Source organism: Fistularia commersonii, chromosome 1 (genome assembly GCF_037954325.1).
Source record: "Fistularia commersonii isolate RoL2024-O1a breed Wild chromosome 1, RoL_Fcom_v1.0, whole genome shotgun sequence".
In the NCBI taxonomy this organism is placed as follows: Eukaryota; Metazoa; Chordata; class Actinopteri; order Syngnathiformes; family Fistulariidae; genus Fistularia; species Fistularia commersonii.
Window position 1 is genome coordinate 14,832,013 of NC_141284.1, and position 16,327 is coordinate 14,848,339.

Genomic DNA, 16,327 nt, shown 5'->3' on the forward strand with positions numbered 1-16,327 from the left:
TTGTTGTTTTGTCACAATTTTATTTCCTTTCATATGAATATTGCTCTTGGCCCTATAATATATGATTTATCGCTTATTGCTTATTGCATTGCTTCAAAGGAACAATGTCTCACATGCTGACACTGAATATTGCTCTCCCCTTTATACACCCTCAAAAAACCACATTGCACTCTGTTTCTGTGAAATGTAAACCCACACACACTACAAATATAACTGGTTCAAGTAAACCAATACCCTTTGGCAGTTGCAGTGTGACCATCTACAGCCAGGTTTTGGCTGTAGACATGAAATATTTTACAGCACTTGAAACCATTTCTTTTCTGAACTGATTGGGAAATTGAAGAAAGAAAAAAAAAAAAAAAAAAGCTAGGATTGACACGTGACCACGTGACTTAAATTTGAAGCCCAGATGAGCGTGTGTGCTCAGTATGTACTAAGTACACACACACATAGACACACACATAGACACACACACACACACGAAGACTCGGCAGGATCTGTTTAAGGGGCGGCAACAGTTGAGTAGAAGTCAACATGGCGGACTCCGGTGCCAGCAACCTGACGCCTCTCGCCCGGGCTCTGTCACACCACAAGCTAGATTTGGTGGAATCGGCCGAGAGCAGCAGCCTGCGGGGCGCCTTGTTGCATCCATGCCGGCGGAGGCAGCTGTCAAGTTGCAGCTCTCTCGAAGCTGAGAGCTTCGCTATCCCGCATGGCATCAGCGAGGCGCGCGTCCTGGTCATCAACACCGGAGGAACCATCGGGATGACCCTGCACGACAACGGTAGCTATGCGATCTCACCGTTTCGGTAAACAACGCTCGGTGTTAAACCGGCCGGCGTTTGGACGCAGCTGTTTGTCACGTAGCGGTGAAATACGAAACGAGGAGCCGGTTAGAACCACGTATGACGACACCACGCTCCTGGAACTGCCTCGCATGACCTCTACCGGGGTCACCGTCGTCTCCGGTGTTGTCTGCTCTCTCTCTTCTCTTTTATTATTAAATCCTGTTTAATGTGAAATCCGTGCAGACGTACAGCCCACCATTTGCGCTTTGCTATTACGCAAAACATAGCGCTGTCGTTGTAAAGGAGAGGTTGTCTAATTGATCACACGTCACCCGTTCGTCATTTTAGTCTCAATTGGTAGCTCGCGTTTTGCATCTCAGATGGAGGAAAGCTGGATTGACTCGATTGGAAGTTGTGTTTAGATACCAGGAAAATCCAGTTACTCTCTCAATGAATAACCAAATGTTGATCCTGGAACCTGCAGCCAAAAACATCCAAAGGTCCATTCGACAGCACTGTTTACTCCCCCGAAAGGATAACATCGTACGCGACCAAAACAAGAACAGAAACGAGAAACATACGTGTTTATATTTGAAGTTATAGACAAGGAGAGGATTTCGAGTGATGTCCCGCTATGTTAAACTCATTAGCAGTCAGCAGTTTGGTGAAAAAAAATTACTTTTCCAAGTTCTACCACTAGAGTTCAGTATGAGACTGGGACTTGAAATTGGGGCCTCTTGTGTTGTTACTCAGTGTTTGCAAAATCCAGTCCTCTTTGACGTGTGTTGGTTGAAATAGTGATAGATCTTAACCTTTTATTTTTTCTCACTGTCTATTCCGAAACCCACAGTGCTTGCACCGGAACCCAATGCTTTTGTAAAGAGCCTGCGCAAGCTCCCCATCCTCCATGACGAATTGTATGCCCAGCAGACCTGCCTGTATGAATACTATGGAGATGATACCCTAGTCCTGCCGTAAGTGCTCTCAAAAATGTTCACAATATGAAAAAATTAAGTAAATTCTGTTCTGCTCTTTACATCCTTCCTTCCATCTTTCATGAACAATACTTGAATTTAAGCCCTTTCACTTAATCAGTTTTTATGCAAAGGCTTTCCTATGGCAGCTTTATGGCAGTCTTCAATTCAGCTCACAAATACACTGATTATAATGAGAATTTATTTAATTGGTGACTGCTAGCTTCTACACACATAAACTTCATGATTGTAATTTTATATCTCATAGAAATATTTAATTCCCATCTTGAAAGATAATTCTGTCATTTGTGCAAATACCAGTATAGATGTGATGACTGCACACAATAGAATTCCCCCTAAAAGTAGTAAGTGACCAAGTGACGCTAACCTGCTTTTGTTGCACTGACAGGGAATTGAAACACCTTCAGGAACATCTACCTTACAGGTGGTTGCGTATTGATGGCCTTGTGTTTGCCTGCTTTTTGGGTGTTTGAAAGACCAATTTTAGTGTCTTTTATGCATGAAATGAAATGCATGCCAAGTGTAGCTGGCCTGTGGCAACAGAAAAAAAAAAAGATCAGGAAGTGTGTTATTCTGCATTGCCTCAAGTATTTTTTTGTGTATTAACTTTGCTTACGCTAATGTCAAAGCTAACATGAGAAAGCTTCTGCTCCCGGCTAACAAAGGAGCCCCCCAGGATTGACAAGTTAGCAGCTGCTTTTTGGCTGCTGTTAAAAGAGAGACTAATCTGGTCTATCTCATGTTTGACCTTCTTGGATTAGGGTTGAGGGTGAGTGTATAGATTTGTTTTGTCCCATGAAACTGGGTTTTAGTCCAAGGTTACCTGTTGGCTAGTGCATAGGAATAAAGTGCAGGGTCAGATCCATGAAAATACCCGTCAGAAGTCTGTTAATAATTGTCGGGGTCCCTGGTAGAAACCTCTCCATCATCATTTCTACGTACACATTACACCCATCATCCTTGTGGCCCTTTTAGAAAGCCATGGGATGGATAGTGTCCGAGTAGCTAAGATGACTTAAAAAAGGTTTTAAACAAATCTACTGTTTAGGACTGACCAAATGATTTCCGAAACATACGGCATGGCAGTGGAAAATTCCAGCTACAGATGATTGTGTCACATGTGGTAGTAAATGACAGGTCTGAAGTGAATTATTTGGCATCTAATTTACCTTAACTAATAATGGGAGGTATATAATTATCAGAAAAGTGGTATTTGAAGATCGTGATCTTCTATGTAGACGTTGGTCGGCCCCGATCAGAGGACTAATTCCATCTGGTTAACCAGTTTAGCCCTCATACCAACATCATCGTATTAACTTGCTGCAACTAATATTGCATTTTGCAGAGCTTTTACTGAATTTTGCATTTGTGTGTGAGCATGTTCTCCATCTTTATTTTTATCATATGTTTCTCTAGGTGTTGAGCTTAATATGAATTTGAGATGCGCTTATTATTGAGTTTCCAGCGAGATTATCAGCAAAAATGTGCATGATGTCGATGGGATGTGATTCTCCTGCCCGGCTAGTCACATCTGTATCGGGAATCGGTGTATTGATTTATTGAAAAGCCCTATTTGTGTGATCTTCAATGGTAACAAACACAAACATGTTCATATTAAATCTTTTGTAATTGGGGAGACTGCTCTTTGACCTAAGGGTTTTCTATCGCTCTTAATCCGAGCATTAACGTTACACCTCCATCCTTAACCACGTATCTATTTGCAGCCTTAATTCAAAGAGCAAAACTGTCTGCATTCAAAGATGTGCTACACCAAAAGGTACACCGCCAAACAGACGAATAACTGTTGATTTGAACAGTATTTGTCTTGTCTGACTCCCTACAACATCAGCAACAACATATGTTCTTGGTTCATGTGTGGATTTAAAGCTAATTAGGGGACCCCTGGTTGGGGGCAAGAGGGCCCACCTGCTGTTTCATTCAGCTTATGTCCCCATATCGTAGAGCTGGCCTGTTATTGTTGGCCTGGGGTTTGATGTCCCACAGTGTTTTCTTTAAAAGGGAGATTAATTTTTTTTTTTTCTCCGTTGTCTTATATACTGTGTAGCAGGTGGGGCCACAGTCACTCTCCACTTAAAAGGCAACATAAATATGTATAAATGCCCCCCCAGCCCTCTTTACCCAAACCTGAAACAATTCACTGTAGAACACGGAATATCAAACTATTCACCTCAAGCCCTTCAGCTTTGCCCACACTTGTCAATACAAAGCATTAGTTTATTATGTTTTTTTTGTCGGAAAGAAAAGTAAAATAAAATGCCTTGTTTACATTGCCTCGTTTACAGCGCACTTTTCCATGCCCCTCCCATTTTCAATTCTGAAACTCTCTGAAACAGGTTTTGGCACCTTGCAGCCAGACAGAAGGCACAGCTAAATAGTTTGTCTCACTTCATAAAGTCAACCTGGCTTTTAGCAGTCCCTCATCCACCCTAAAATACACTTCTCAAAATTTAACCACTTCTTGATTCAGCTCGGTGCACAGTGAGGACAAATTTGTCACAGGGAAGGTTCTAAGGTTTTGATAAATTGCAATGTTTGTTTGCAATGACATAAGAAACTGCACTAGTACTCAAAGCTTTTTGATGGGCCCTTTGTTGGTTTTAGAATTCCATGAATACATTTGGGAATGTGATGAGTGCATTTCCTAAATAACATTTTCTCTCATAGGTTGAGTAAAGACAAGAAAAGGATTGTCTTCACGATCATCGAGTACAATCCTTTGCTTGACTCCTCCAATATGGTACCTGATGATTGGGGCAGAATTGGAAAGGACATTGAGGTCATTTCAGTTTGATACATTTCATAATTTGGTGTTGAGTTCCATATTTTCTTTACAACACATATTTGAATTTGAACCACATAATTCAAGCTTGCACAAAGTAGTGGTCAAACCAACTACATGGAAAAAAATTTTACCTGTGTACTTTATTTGTATTCATTTTCAGAAAAACTACCAAAACTATGATGGTTTTGTGGTCCTTCATGGAACAGACACGATGGCTTATACAGCCTCTGCCCTGTCCTTCATGTGTGAACATTTGGGCAAACCAATCATTCTCACTGGATCTCAGGTAAGAACCATTGTCTTCATACATCACATCTTATTCACTACAATAATCCTCCTGCTGTTTTTGGATTGCGGAAGGAAACCAGAGAACCAAGAGGAAACCCACAAAGACATGAGGACAACATGCAAACTCCACGCAGAAAGGCCCCAGATTGGATTTGAACCAGATTCCAGGGTCCTCTTTGCGTGGAGGTGGACCACTGCCACACAGTGCCACCTTATTTTTAAATGTATTTCTATTATTTATTCCTTTATTATTTATTTTTCAATTGTTTAGTGAACTACAGATTGCCACAAATTTTGAGAAAAGAAACAAAGTCTTTTTTTGAACATGAACACATAATAGCCCTGCATGTAAATTGTACTGTACAGAGAGATAGTTGACGCATATTGATATGCAGTCTCCCAAAATATCCCCACTTTTTCACATTTTGATGTTGACTTGGGGGACAGAGAGATAATTTTCATACATAACATCTTATTCACTACAAAATTATTTTAAATATACATTTTTTTCTAACTATATTTTCAGGTACCGATTTATGAGATGAGGAATGACGGTAGAGACAACCTGCTGGGGGCTCTGTTGATCGCTGGCCAGTTTTGTATTCCTGAGGTGAGGCACTGGAGATGGAACTCCATTTCCGATTTGACATGTCCTGATTGTTAGTCTCAAAGAGGAAATTGTTCGGTACGCTAATGTTCTGGAAGTGACAGGAAAAACAAAACAAATCTAGTACATAAAAAAAAGTAAAGCCTGTTTTTCCCTTTAAATGAAGGTATGCTTGTACTTCTACAATAAACTCTATCGAGGGAATCGTGTGACCAAGGTGGATGCAGGGAGTTACAATGCATTCACCTCTCCTAACTTGAGTCCTCTAGCTACCACTGAAGTGGATGTTACAAGTAAGTCCCTGGTATACCAGACCTGTAAGCTACATAAGAAAGGTACGGTAGTCACAGATTTTTTTTTAATCTGTCCATTCTTCTTTCCTGAAGTAAACTGGGACACCGTGTGGAGGGCGAACACCACAGCAAAGTTTCAAGTCAGCACTGAGCTGAACTGCAACGTGGGCCTCCTGAGGCTTTTTCCGGGGATCACTGCTGCTACTGTAAGATGTGCTTTGAGTCGTGGTTTATTTTTACCCTGTGGTTAATTCTTCTAAAAGAACCATGGCAAAAGGGCATGGAAAGTAATAATGGGGAAATGATACAATGTATCATCTGGAAATTAAAATGTACTTATTCACAGTGGGCTCTCTTAGAGGCAGCATTTTCCAGGTACAGTAAATTTCTTCAAGAATACACACAACAAAAACAGTCCTCATAAAATCGGGATGGAAGCTAAAAGGATTGACATTTCAAATACCAAGGAATGCAAATGTCTATGTATAATATAATATATTTAATATAATATATTATATTTCTTATTCCAATTCATATTTCATTATATTATATTTCTTATTCTTCCTCCTGTCTACTATTATCTATTACTGTTATGTTTTTTACTTGAAACTCTGGCACAACAATTTCCTTCGGGATCAATAAAATTGTTCTCATCTCATCATCTTATAACTACCAGGTTGCGTATTTGACCAAGCAGTCTCTATTGGAGACACCAAAACTGTCGATTTTTGAAGCTAGTTGCAATATCAAAAAATCAAAAACACTGAAATAGATTCATATATGAGTTACTTCTAATTGTTTTAATTTAAGAATGAATTTCAACACAATGCAGTGTGATGACCTGTAGCCATCAGCAGCACTGGATATTAGCGTAACATCACAAGTACATACATTTAACTACATCAGAGAGTCATTACATCTCCGTTGGAAATTAAAATCAGGTGGATGGATGTTGTAATTCAACACTGAACGTGAAAGTAACCGAACATTTCTACGCTTGGCAGTTGTCACTGCCCATCATGAAACAATAGTAGAAGATGTGACACCTGAAAACCTTATCTTTCCTGGTGTCCCCCTTTGGGGCCTTTGTGGCTACTGCAGATATTACAATAATAACCCTAATCCTTGTTAGATTCTTTTATCGATGCACACTGAAACTAAGACAAAGCGTCTGTAGAACAATGAAGGTCAAAGAAAAGGATACATCTGAAGTAATGTTGAATGGGGTCATTGTGTTGGGTTTACTTGGCAAATAAGGGACAAAGGTGGGTGGTGGTGGGGGGAATAATTTTAGAAACACTGGGCTAACATTTTCAGCCATCACAGTAAATCTCTGAAATGCAGCTTTTATTGATAGTCAGCTCACGCAGACCAACGTGCCGGTCGGGATGTAGTCCTGGTTGAGGTGGTTGCACATACTATTCATTAAGGTCGTCTCCTCACAAAGGATGTGATGCATTTCGTAATTAATTTTCGCCGAGATGTCAGTGAGCTGTGGGCACGATAAACCGCCTGATACAAAGTACTTCACAGACGTGCTAGGTTCACACACAGGCCCGCCAGCCACAAGAGCGGGAACAAATTGAACTTTTTTTTTTTTTTTTTCATACTCAATGCCTCAAATATACAGTATATCTCCCTTTCTGCTTTTAAGGAGCACGGAGAGGTCATGACGGTAAAACTGTGGAATGTCACCTCTGTGTCAAAAGGGCCTCAAGGCTGATGACCTGGCAATGTAGTGACAAACTGTGCGGAAGTTGCTGTTTTCTCTAACAACAATACAAATATTAACTTTAATTTTATTATGCTATTACCGATCTTCCGTTACTCTCCTGGCAATATAAAGTGCCATCAAAGATCAGCTCAGACAAAGATGGCACAGAGTTATGGGCCTTGACCAATCACCCTCTAAAGAGGGAGGTTTGGCATAGCTGCTGTAACATTTAGCTGCACCTCCCCCTCCAGAGGCTGCCAGGAGAGTGACTTTACTGTCTCAATCTGCTCCCACTGCCCAGCCTGGCTATCAAGACTTTCTTATGGCCTTTAACTACCTTAATGGGCCACCGTTTTGATGAGGCATCGGTCTCTGGTGTGCCCGGTCTCTCTGCTGTATGAGCTTCATTGATAATCTACTTCAAACATTTCTCGTCAAAGTGCTTATCACATCAGAAAACAGTGACTGAACCTGGCACTTTTAATGTCACCTTCCTCGAGCATTTTACAGTAACTGCCTCGGTCTTGCCAAGTGACTTTATTATTGCTAACACCCTCAGATTAATTGCTCTCCTTCCTGCCATTTCAGTCATCTGCCATTCGAGTCATATGCCATTGCTAATGATGTGTTATAGGGCCTCCCAGTGCCAGCCAACCAATGACTGAGATACTGGTTGCTTAGACAGCACCAGATGGGCTTTTAGGAGAGTCGATAGTTTCCTGCAATGGGGGACTGCGGGACAAATATGTCCTGGGGCGGCGTGGCACATGAGGCTGAGCAATCGAACATTCCTGGTTCGATTCCTGGCTCTTCCTAGTGTGTCGAAGTGTAGTTGAGCAAGGCACCGAAGCCCTAACTCCTCCCCAGGCACTGGTGGACGGCAGCTTACTGCTCATCCATGATGGGTTACTTGCAGAGAACGAATTTCCCTACGAGGGATGAATTAATTAGATGCTATAATGGAATAGCAATTCCTCAAATTTGATTCCGCACACTCGTGAACTTTGGCTGGCTTGGAATGTAATACTTTGCTTATATCTGTGTCTAGGTTAAGGCATTCTTGCAGCCACCTATGCAAGGTGTGGTTCTGGAGACCTATGGCAGTGGGAATGCCCCTGATAACCGCTCTGACCTCCTGGAGGAGTTGAAGAAGGCCACGGATTCTGGTGTCATCATGATCAACTGCACCCAGTGTCTGAGGGGGACTGTGTCCACATCCTATGCAACTGGCAAGGTTGATCTTGTCCTTCCATTTTGTGAAATATCCTTTTGCATTGTGTAAATATCCCCAACCTGCATGTTCTCCATGATTCCTCAGGTCTTGAAAGATGCAGGGCTTATATCTGGTGGGGATATGACCCCAGAGGCTGCTCTGTCTAAGCTCTCCTATGTGTTGGCCAAGGAAGAGCTTGATATGGATGCAAAGAAAAAGGTTGGCGGCTATATTCAGAGGGGGCATCACTTTACCAACACACATGCACACACAAAGCAAATGATGTTTTTACCTTCCTATGTGTGCATGATACCATCCAGATGATGAGCCAGAACCTGCGAGGTGAGATGAACGCAGACTTGGAAGGAGCTAAATTGTGTTTGAGGGACAGCCGTTTTATTCAGGTCATCGCCAAGTCCCTGAGTATAAGTTGCAAAGAGGTGAGAGTGGCAGTGTCAACATGGAGACTGTCTTTCCATCATTGAAAGCAATTGGAATCTTTTGTGTGTTAAATATACCTTTGAAACTTTTGCTTTGAAAGATGCTTTATAAACCATGTTATTAGCTATATTGTTTGTACTACCTTGTATGACAAGGCATTCAGATTGGGGATGACTTGATACTGACTCATATTTATTAAAATTATATGTATTCAGGTCTGTCTTCATTCATTAACTGGGGCTTTTGTTGATTATTTAGCCACATGGTTGGGCAACTGCATGACGAAATAAACGTAGATCATAAAGAAATACATTAAATAAATGATATCTGATGTTCACAGGAGCTTGAAGCCATCCGGGACGCTCTCACTCCCCCTCTGGCGTGTGCAGCAACAATGATAGGAGACATTGAAGCTTTAGAAGCACTGAAAGAAATGGTAAACTAGTACCATCCTACCGTTAGTAATCCGTGTCTTCATGTGCACTTTTCTCCCTTTTGTGATATTCCGCACACTTAACCGTTGTATCAGGAAACCACCTGCTAGCATAATCATATTGTTGTCAACCAACTCGGAGTAACATTGCAGACAGAAACGTCTTGTCATCAAATAGCATTTAACATCGCTGCCATTTAGTTCTGATGTGTTGAAACCATATTGTAAAACATTAACACTTATTAAACACTACTGACTTCTTGTCTGCACACCGAGAGGAGCATCCACTTCTTCTTTTCCTTTCGGCTTTTCCCTTCAGGGGTCGCCACAGCAAAAACCCTCGCCATCTACCCCAATTCTTTGTATCCTCTTCTCTCACGCCAACTAACTTCATATGCTCTTTCACTACGTCCATAATTCTTCTCTTCGGCCTTCCCCCAGACCTTCTGCCTGGCAGCTCCAGTTCCAGCATCTGCCTACCAATATATTCACTATCCCTCCTCTGTACATGACCGAATCATCTCCTGGCTTCTCTGACCTTCTCTCCAAAACATCTAACATATGCTGTCCCTCTGATAGGCTCATTCCTGATCCTATACATCCATTCCACACCCTTCCATATCCTTGAAAACCGATGGAAAATAAATTAAAAGCAGTGGGATAAGTGAAATGTATTGTTTTTCCACACTTAAATTTCATTAGTTTTTTTTTTGTTTTTTTTTTTGCACAGGGCAGTAACCTGTGTCTGGGAGACTATGATGGGCGCACTCCCCTCCATATTGCCTCCTGTGAGGGTCATCTCCATGTGGTAAAGTACCTGCTGAGTCTTGGCGCAACAGTCTATGCTAAAGATCGCTATGGCGACACACCTCTGTGCAACGCTGTACGCTTTAGGTAAGATATCGGGTTATCTAAAAACATTACAATATCTTGCACAATAATGGCTATCACACATTCATTTAGTGTTTTTACACTTCAAGACTTCTGTTAATACCATTTGATAGTTGAGATTTTCAGTTTATAAAGTGAAATAGTGACTTTGAGAAGGGGGTTGAAGTAACACAAACATCTACAAAGGAAGTTTTGAGGCATTATTTTAACTCAAGCTGCTTTTTAAGCTACTCTTTTGAAAAACTTCATTGAGCAAAGCTGGTTTAACCTTTCAGTTTTAGTGTCACGTTGACCCTGAGGGTAAAAACGTTGCATGGATCGCAGCAGTGCCAAGTGATTGCTGTTGTGTTTTAACGGTTGACACAGCATGTTCTGACTTGTTTCTTTTTTGACAACTGAAAGAGTCATTGGAGCATGGCACCTGTCCTGTCCTTACACTTCCTGTGTCTTACACTGAGGTTTTCTATGCACTTCTAAAATGTATTAATTGAAATTACTATAATTGATAGAACTGGATAGCTTTCTTTTTTTAAACAGTGAGTCAACATTTTCGACACAACTATTTTCCTCAACGCATTCAAAGTGGAACCCAGGATGATTTCCATATAAGGGCATGAAGAAAGGGGTTAATGAAAATTTGTGGGGAGTGTTTTGGGAACCTGTCCTACCTGCCTAGTTCAACAGAGATAATGGAAGACAGTGAGACAGCATGTCCAAGCAGTAGGCCAGCATACCATGAAACAACTTCATGTCAATCTAAGTATTGAGCCCTCCCTTGTCACAATGTAAGATCAGCCCTTACTTAGGAAGCCAGGAACTCAGTTGAGAATCTTTTTTTTTTCCCCAGGCATTGTGATTAATAGTTTATTTTTTGTCAATGAAAATGTCACTGCAGGTGTTTTATATGCAGGTGGTTTAATGTCTCAGATTCAACACTTTTCAAAACTTGTTGCTGCCATACTGTATCTTAAAAAACTCAACATCAGAATTCAAATATATACTATTATTTTGTTACTGTATATCTTACTTAAAGTTGTTTGTCGCATGACTCAATTGCATGTTGTCTGAATCAGGCACAAGGAAATCGTCAAGCTGCTGAGACAGACGGGAGCCCACTTCTCCAGAGATAAGCTGGAGGAGGCAGGAACAGAGCTGTGCAGGTGAGACACACAAAAGCCTGTTTTGGAAGACATGCACACATCTTGTGTCTCCTTTTATACAGGCACAAAATATTTGCTGCTCCGCTTTCCACACTCACCCATCTTATGGAGCCGAGACATGTACAACCTGTTGACCTGCTGTTACACATGGTGAAGGAATGCTCCCTGGTAGCATAGTGTCTCTCCCCCATCTCAAGTGGCGACATCTTCATGGTGCACTGTGTTGCCCGATTTAAAAGAGAAGATTAAATAAGACAGAAATAAAAAGTATGGGGGGGTAAAAAAAACAACAGAATTTCAATTTGTGGCATCGAAGTGACCCTTGTATTGTTAGTGATAATGCCGGTTAGTCTTGTTAAAAAAAATATCCTCACAATTTCCTGATTACAGATGGATGCGGTTTGTTAATTTTCAACCCAGTTATCGTGTGTAAATCCTAAATAACACGAAATGGAAACTATGTCTAAGTGATTGAGGACTACTAGTATGTGTTTATTTGATGTATTCCCCTGGTATCTGAACAGTGTCTACACAATCTGTCCCTTAAAGTTCATCAGACTAAAGAGCACCCAACATGCTCGAGTCAATTGGATAAATTTGAGAAACAGAGGTCTTTGAATTAAAAACATGGACTGCTCATTTGTTTTAAGCCTGGCAGTTGGTGGGGACCTGGATGGCCTGGAAATATGGAGTCTGGCTGGAGTGGATCTGAATAAACCCGGTTATGATGGACAGACGGCAATTCAAGTGGTGAGTTCAAGGGAAATACGAAACTCACCTCATATGATTGCTAAAACCCACGCTCATTATTGGCCTTCTTTTTGTGACTCACCTTTAGGCCCAGGCTGTAGGAAAAGACGACGTGGTTGACTTTTTAATCCAGTTGATGAATAAGCAGGTATTTGCTGCTTTAGTCTGCATGTTGATAATATCTAATATCTAATCCATGTAATAGCATAATTCTGTCTGTACCTGACTCTCATTCAAAACTTTGTCTGTTTAATTTCAGACATCATTTGCGGAATTTTATTTGTATGATGAATAATTTGATGATGAGGAGGTAAATGTGATGATGTCAACTTTTGTGTGCATCCCTTGTATTTAGCATGATTCCCCCCACATCCCCTCCTTTCCTCTTCAGCATGACTTCTTTGGCAACACGTGTTTGTCACATACTGCCCTTTTTTTAACCCTTATGTTATTTTTAAACTGCTTATTTTGGTTCTGGTTTGCGTATCCCAGCCGTGCATTGCACTAGAGAAGGGTGCATCACCTCACAAGCCACCCATCCATCACAGCGTAGAAACAAACCTTCCACAGCAACAGGCCATTTCCAGCCCATAGTTCACCTCATGTATGCAGATAGTGAGAAGGCATGGCAGAAAGAGGCCGCTTTAACCATTTTGCTCTAATATTAAATAATATTTCAAATATTAAAATCATTACCTTTAAAGTTTCACATATTTCTTTATTTATTTGTAATTTATAATTAATTTGTGGAAATTTCTTGCAAATATTTGGCTAGTTTGGTACTTTTTAATTTTCAAAGTTTATAATTTCTTGCTGTTTTTATGTAGGTTATATCAGATTTTTTGGTAACATTAAAGTAAAAGTAGGAATAATAATAGTTCTTGAAAAAATATATTTCAGAAATAAGGAAAAATTAAAGCGCAGAAAAAGCAGTATATATAATGAAAATTTTTATAAATAAATATGTATGAAAATTTTTATAACTAAATATGTAAGGGCTTCAAGACATTGGATAACTTTGAATATGGGGAATATGTAGTATTTCTCACTACATGTGAAAAATCAACACTGTAATAAGGCAGTTAAACAAATTATATAGGAAGCCGTCGTGTCAAAGGACTTGATATTTGAGCTGTAGCTTCAAACGTTAATATTAGTTATAATTTCAAATGTACATGTACCCTACGCTACCTAACCTCTGTTTTCATCATGTGCCAGAGACAATCTGACGATTGGTGGTGACTGTGATGGCTGCCCGCAAGAGCCTGTGAGTCTTGAATTTCCACCCGTCGTCTCACTGCCTGTGTGTGACTGCTAGAAGTCAAGATTCCTGAAACACCTCTCCTCAACAAAGCTGGATATCAATGTCACCCCTTCTTTTTTTTTTTCAAACGCAGACCTATGCAGCGATTCATCGGTCTCCATCAGAAACGTGAGACGAGGTGTCTTACGCTGCAGGAAACATCCACCCATTGCGTCCATAACCTCAATATTGACCTCATCGCATCATTTACTCTTGAACAATTTTAAAGTCTACCGAGTGCTTTGCTAGCTGTATAAGTATATTGTTAAACACTGTTTTTCCCTCCTAATTTAATTAATAGCACAATGTTTAATAACCACTGGATGTGATGGGAGACTGTTCTGAGCACTCGATTTACATGTGTATTTGACTGTTGCAGAGGAAAGAATCTTTTTGTTAATCTAAGTCTTTTTATTTCCAAGGACAAACAAGAACAATTTTTTAATGTGTAGTGTTGTTAAGTCAATGTGTGAGCTCATGTTAATGACACTCAAGACCTTTTTAAGTTGAAGAGTACTGGAACCTCATTTGTTATTTGACTTTGTTGGGTTGTACTTCAGTCTATCTCTTTTTTTTTTATACCAAAAGAAAAAACAAAAAGTGAAGGAGTCGTCGTGGTTGCTGTTCTACTACTTAGTGATGTCTCTATAGCATTATTTATGACACTTGAGAACTACAGGGTATATACACAAATGTTATTTTCATACATTATTTTTACAGTCAGATGCTGGAAAGTATTGTGTAAACCAATAAAAATACAGGATGCCGTGATAACTCAGAATTGTATTTACTACTTTCTAATTTACTCTGTATGTAGCCAGTATACCTCCGTCCCTCATGCAAAGATTTAATTTCCTTCTGCTCAAACAGGTGTTACGAAAATCTGCAGTCACTTCTCACTCATCCGGCCTGTTTGTCGCTCTGATTGTTGGGCAGGAAAAGTTGCATAGCTTTCGCTTCAAAATGTAACAGGAAAACTTTGCCATTTAATGAACCAGATGGACATTTAAACTGCCATGTTATTTGCATTGTATCTTTTTTCAATCCATCCTAACCATCATTCCACCCATGCTGTTCATGTTTCTTTCATTTTGCATTGCTCATGCTCATCTATTTCATGTCAGCAATAAAAAAAAACAAACAAAAAAAAAAACGTTTTTGATGTTTTTATTCCCTGGTTGAGGATTTAAAAAGAAGCTCCCGCACAGAATTGTTCCTTATTTCTAAGTACATCTAAAACGAAATCTAACAAAAAAACCCTGCTGCTTTCACTGTTAACATTTGTTATTGTCCTGCCATCGTATGAAAATGGCCATATGTTTCAATATGAATAACAAATAAATCCCTTTTTAGCAATGTGTGTGTTCTAACTGCCACAAATCCCCCAAAACCCACATAAGAAAGGTTTGATCTGTTGTTTTCGGCTGAAGACTCCAGTATAATTTCCCATTTGACGTGCTTTTTTTGTATGAATTAGAGCGCACCTACGCAATTGTTGGAGATCATTTATATCACTGCAGCGTTCCTTTGTGTTTTCTTCTTTGTGGTCTGAATAATAATTGGAAAGAATGTGACCGTATTAGGCCTTGAGAGATACATCAAACCCAAACCTCGAGCCCCACAGACACCATTCTGATGGAGCCTCTGGTGTCTGACCATAACAAATTAAGGAATTAAGCAGAACAGAGACAAACGCAAATGGCACGGACGTGGACAATATATTTGCCATGTGACTTCTCAGTAGACTGAGGCTGGTATTTGCTATCTGTGGAGGGCGGCTGCCCTGTTGCGCTTTTTGCTGGTGGAACCCAGCTCATCCGGTTGGACCAGCATGGGCCTCATTCCTCTCTGAATGAGAGACTTGTAGGAACCTGGCCCAAAACACTATATAAGAGGCTCAGACACTGCAGGTCAACAGTGAGCGGGAATGACAGCAAGGAAAGAAGCGCTGCGAGGCCAGAGCTTGTCCTCTCCAGGTAACCAGGTTGCAAACAACGCCTGCGGATGTGTGATTGTCTGGGTCCCAAATTTTCCAGGCTCCAAATTTTGAAAGCCGTTGCAGTGATGTCTCTACGGGTTTGTACAATTCAACTGATGTTCTTTTTTTTCTCATTGTTTTATTTTACAGATAGCTACAGATAAAAGGAAGGATTTTTGAACTTGAAAACGTTGGTCTCCCTGATTAAGTGGTTCTCGACAGTTCAACAGTTCTTCGAAATAATTGTGAAATGTTTAGGACCACTTGACCAGTCAGTCAAATTCTGCCTGCGTGGGAAAAACAGCAATTCCTCCGGATTTTTGACCAGTCGGACTGTATTTTGACCTGAATAGCCTGTGCTGCATGTGTTTTGTCAATGTCTCACCTGTGCCCTCTTGTGTTGCAGCAACAATAGCGGTCGAACAAAAAACACAAAAAACAGGCTTTGACAAAACTGAGTCATTTTCATCTGCCGGCTCTCAGTTTAGAAAGCGCTCCGTCAGTATTTGAATACACCACTGTTGAGATTCAAATGCACTGATTCGATGAGTTTTTGAGAATCACCCCTGTCTTTTGAGTGAGTGTAAGGTGGAAGTGAGCATCCATGGATGTTCTCTATCCAAAAGTACTGATATTTTATCAGAAACGTGAGAAAAATCCCAGTCTGTTG

At 40.5% G+C, this 16,327-nt stretch overlaps 1 protein-coding gene across 4 annotated transcripts; it reads left to right on the forward strand.

The window, feature by feature from the left end:
* The first annotated feature begins 420 nt into the window (after positions 1 to 420).
* aspg (asparaginase homolog (S. cerevisiae)) lies at positions 421 to 14,832 on the forward strand. 4 transcript variants are annotated; one of them, XR_015106404.1, is made up of 19 exons: positions 425 to 784; positions 1,639 to 1,762; positions 2,172 to 2,207; positions 4,469 to 4,580; positions 4,747 to 4,872; positions 5,401 to 5,484; positions 5,648 to 5,774; positions 5,868 to 5,980; positions 8,537 to 8,722; positions 8,807 to 8,920; positions 9,022 to 9,141; positions 9,483 to 9,578; positions 10,306 to 10,469; positions 11,540 to 11,626; positions 12,277 to 12,376; positions 12,465 to 12,524; positions 12,636 to 12,686; positions 13,595 to 13,643; positions 13,774 to 14,832. XR_015106404.1 is itself a non-coding variant. In XM_086149951.1 (18 exons), the coding sequence occupies exons 1-17, from the start codon at positions 535 to 537 to the stop codon at positions 13,616 to 13,618; spliced, it is 1,923 nt and encodes a 640-aa protein (XP_086006077.1). In that variant the 5' UTR covers positions 425 to 534; the 3' UTR covers positions 13,619 to 13,643; positions 13,774 to 14,832. The 4 variants fall into 4 exon arrangements, 2 of the variants coding, with proteins under 2 accessions (XP_086006089.1, XP_086006077.1); XR_015106409.1 differs by lacking the exon at positions 2,172 to 2,207; XM_086149951.1 differs by lacking the exon at positions 12,636 to 12,686.
* The last annotated feature ends 1,495 nt before the right edge of the window (positions 14,833 to 16,327 follow it).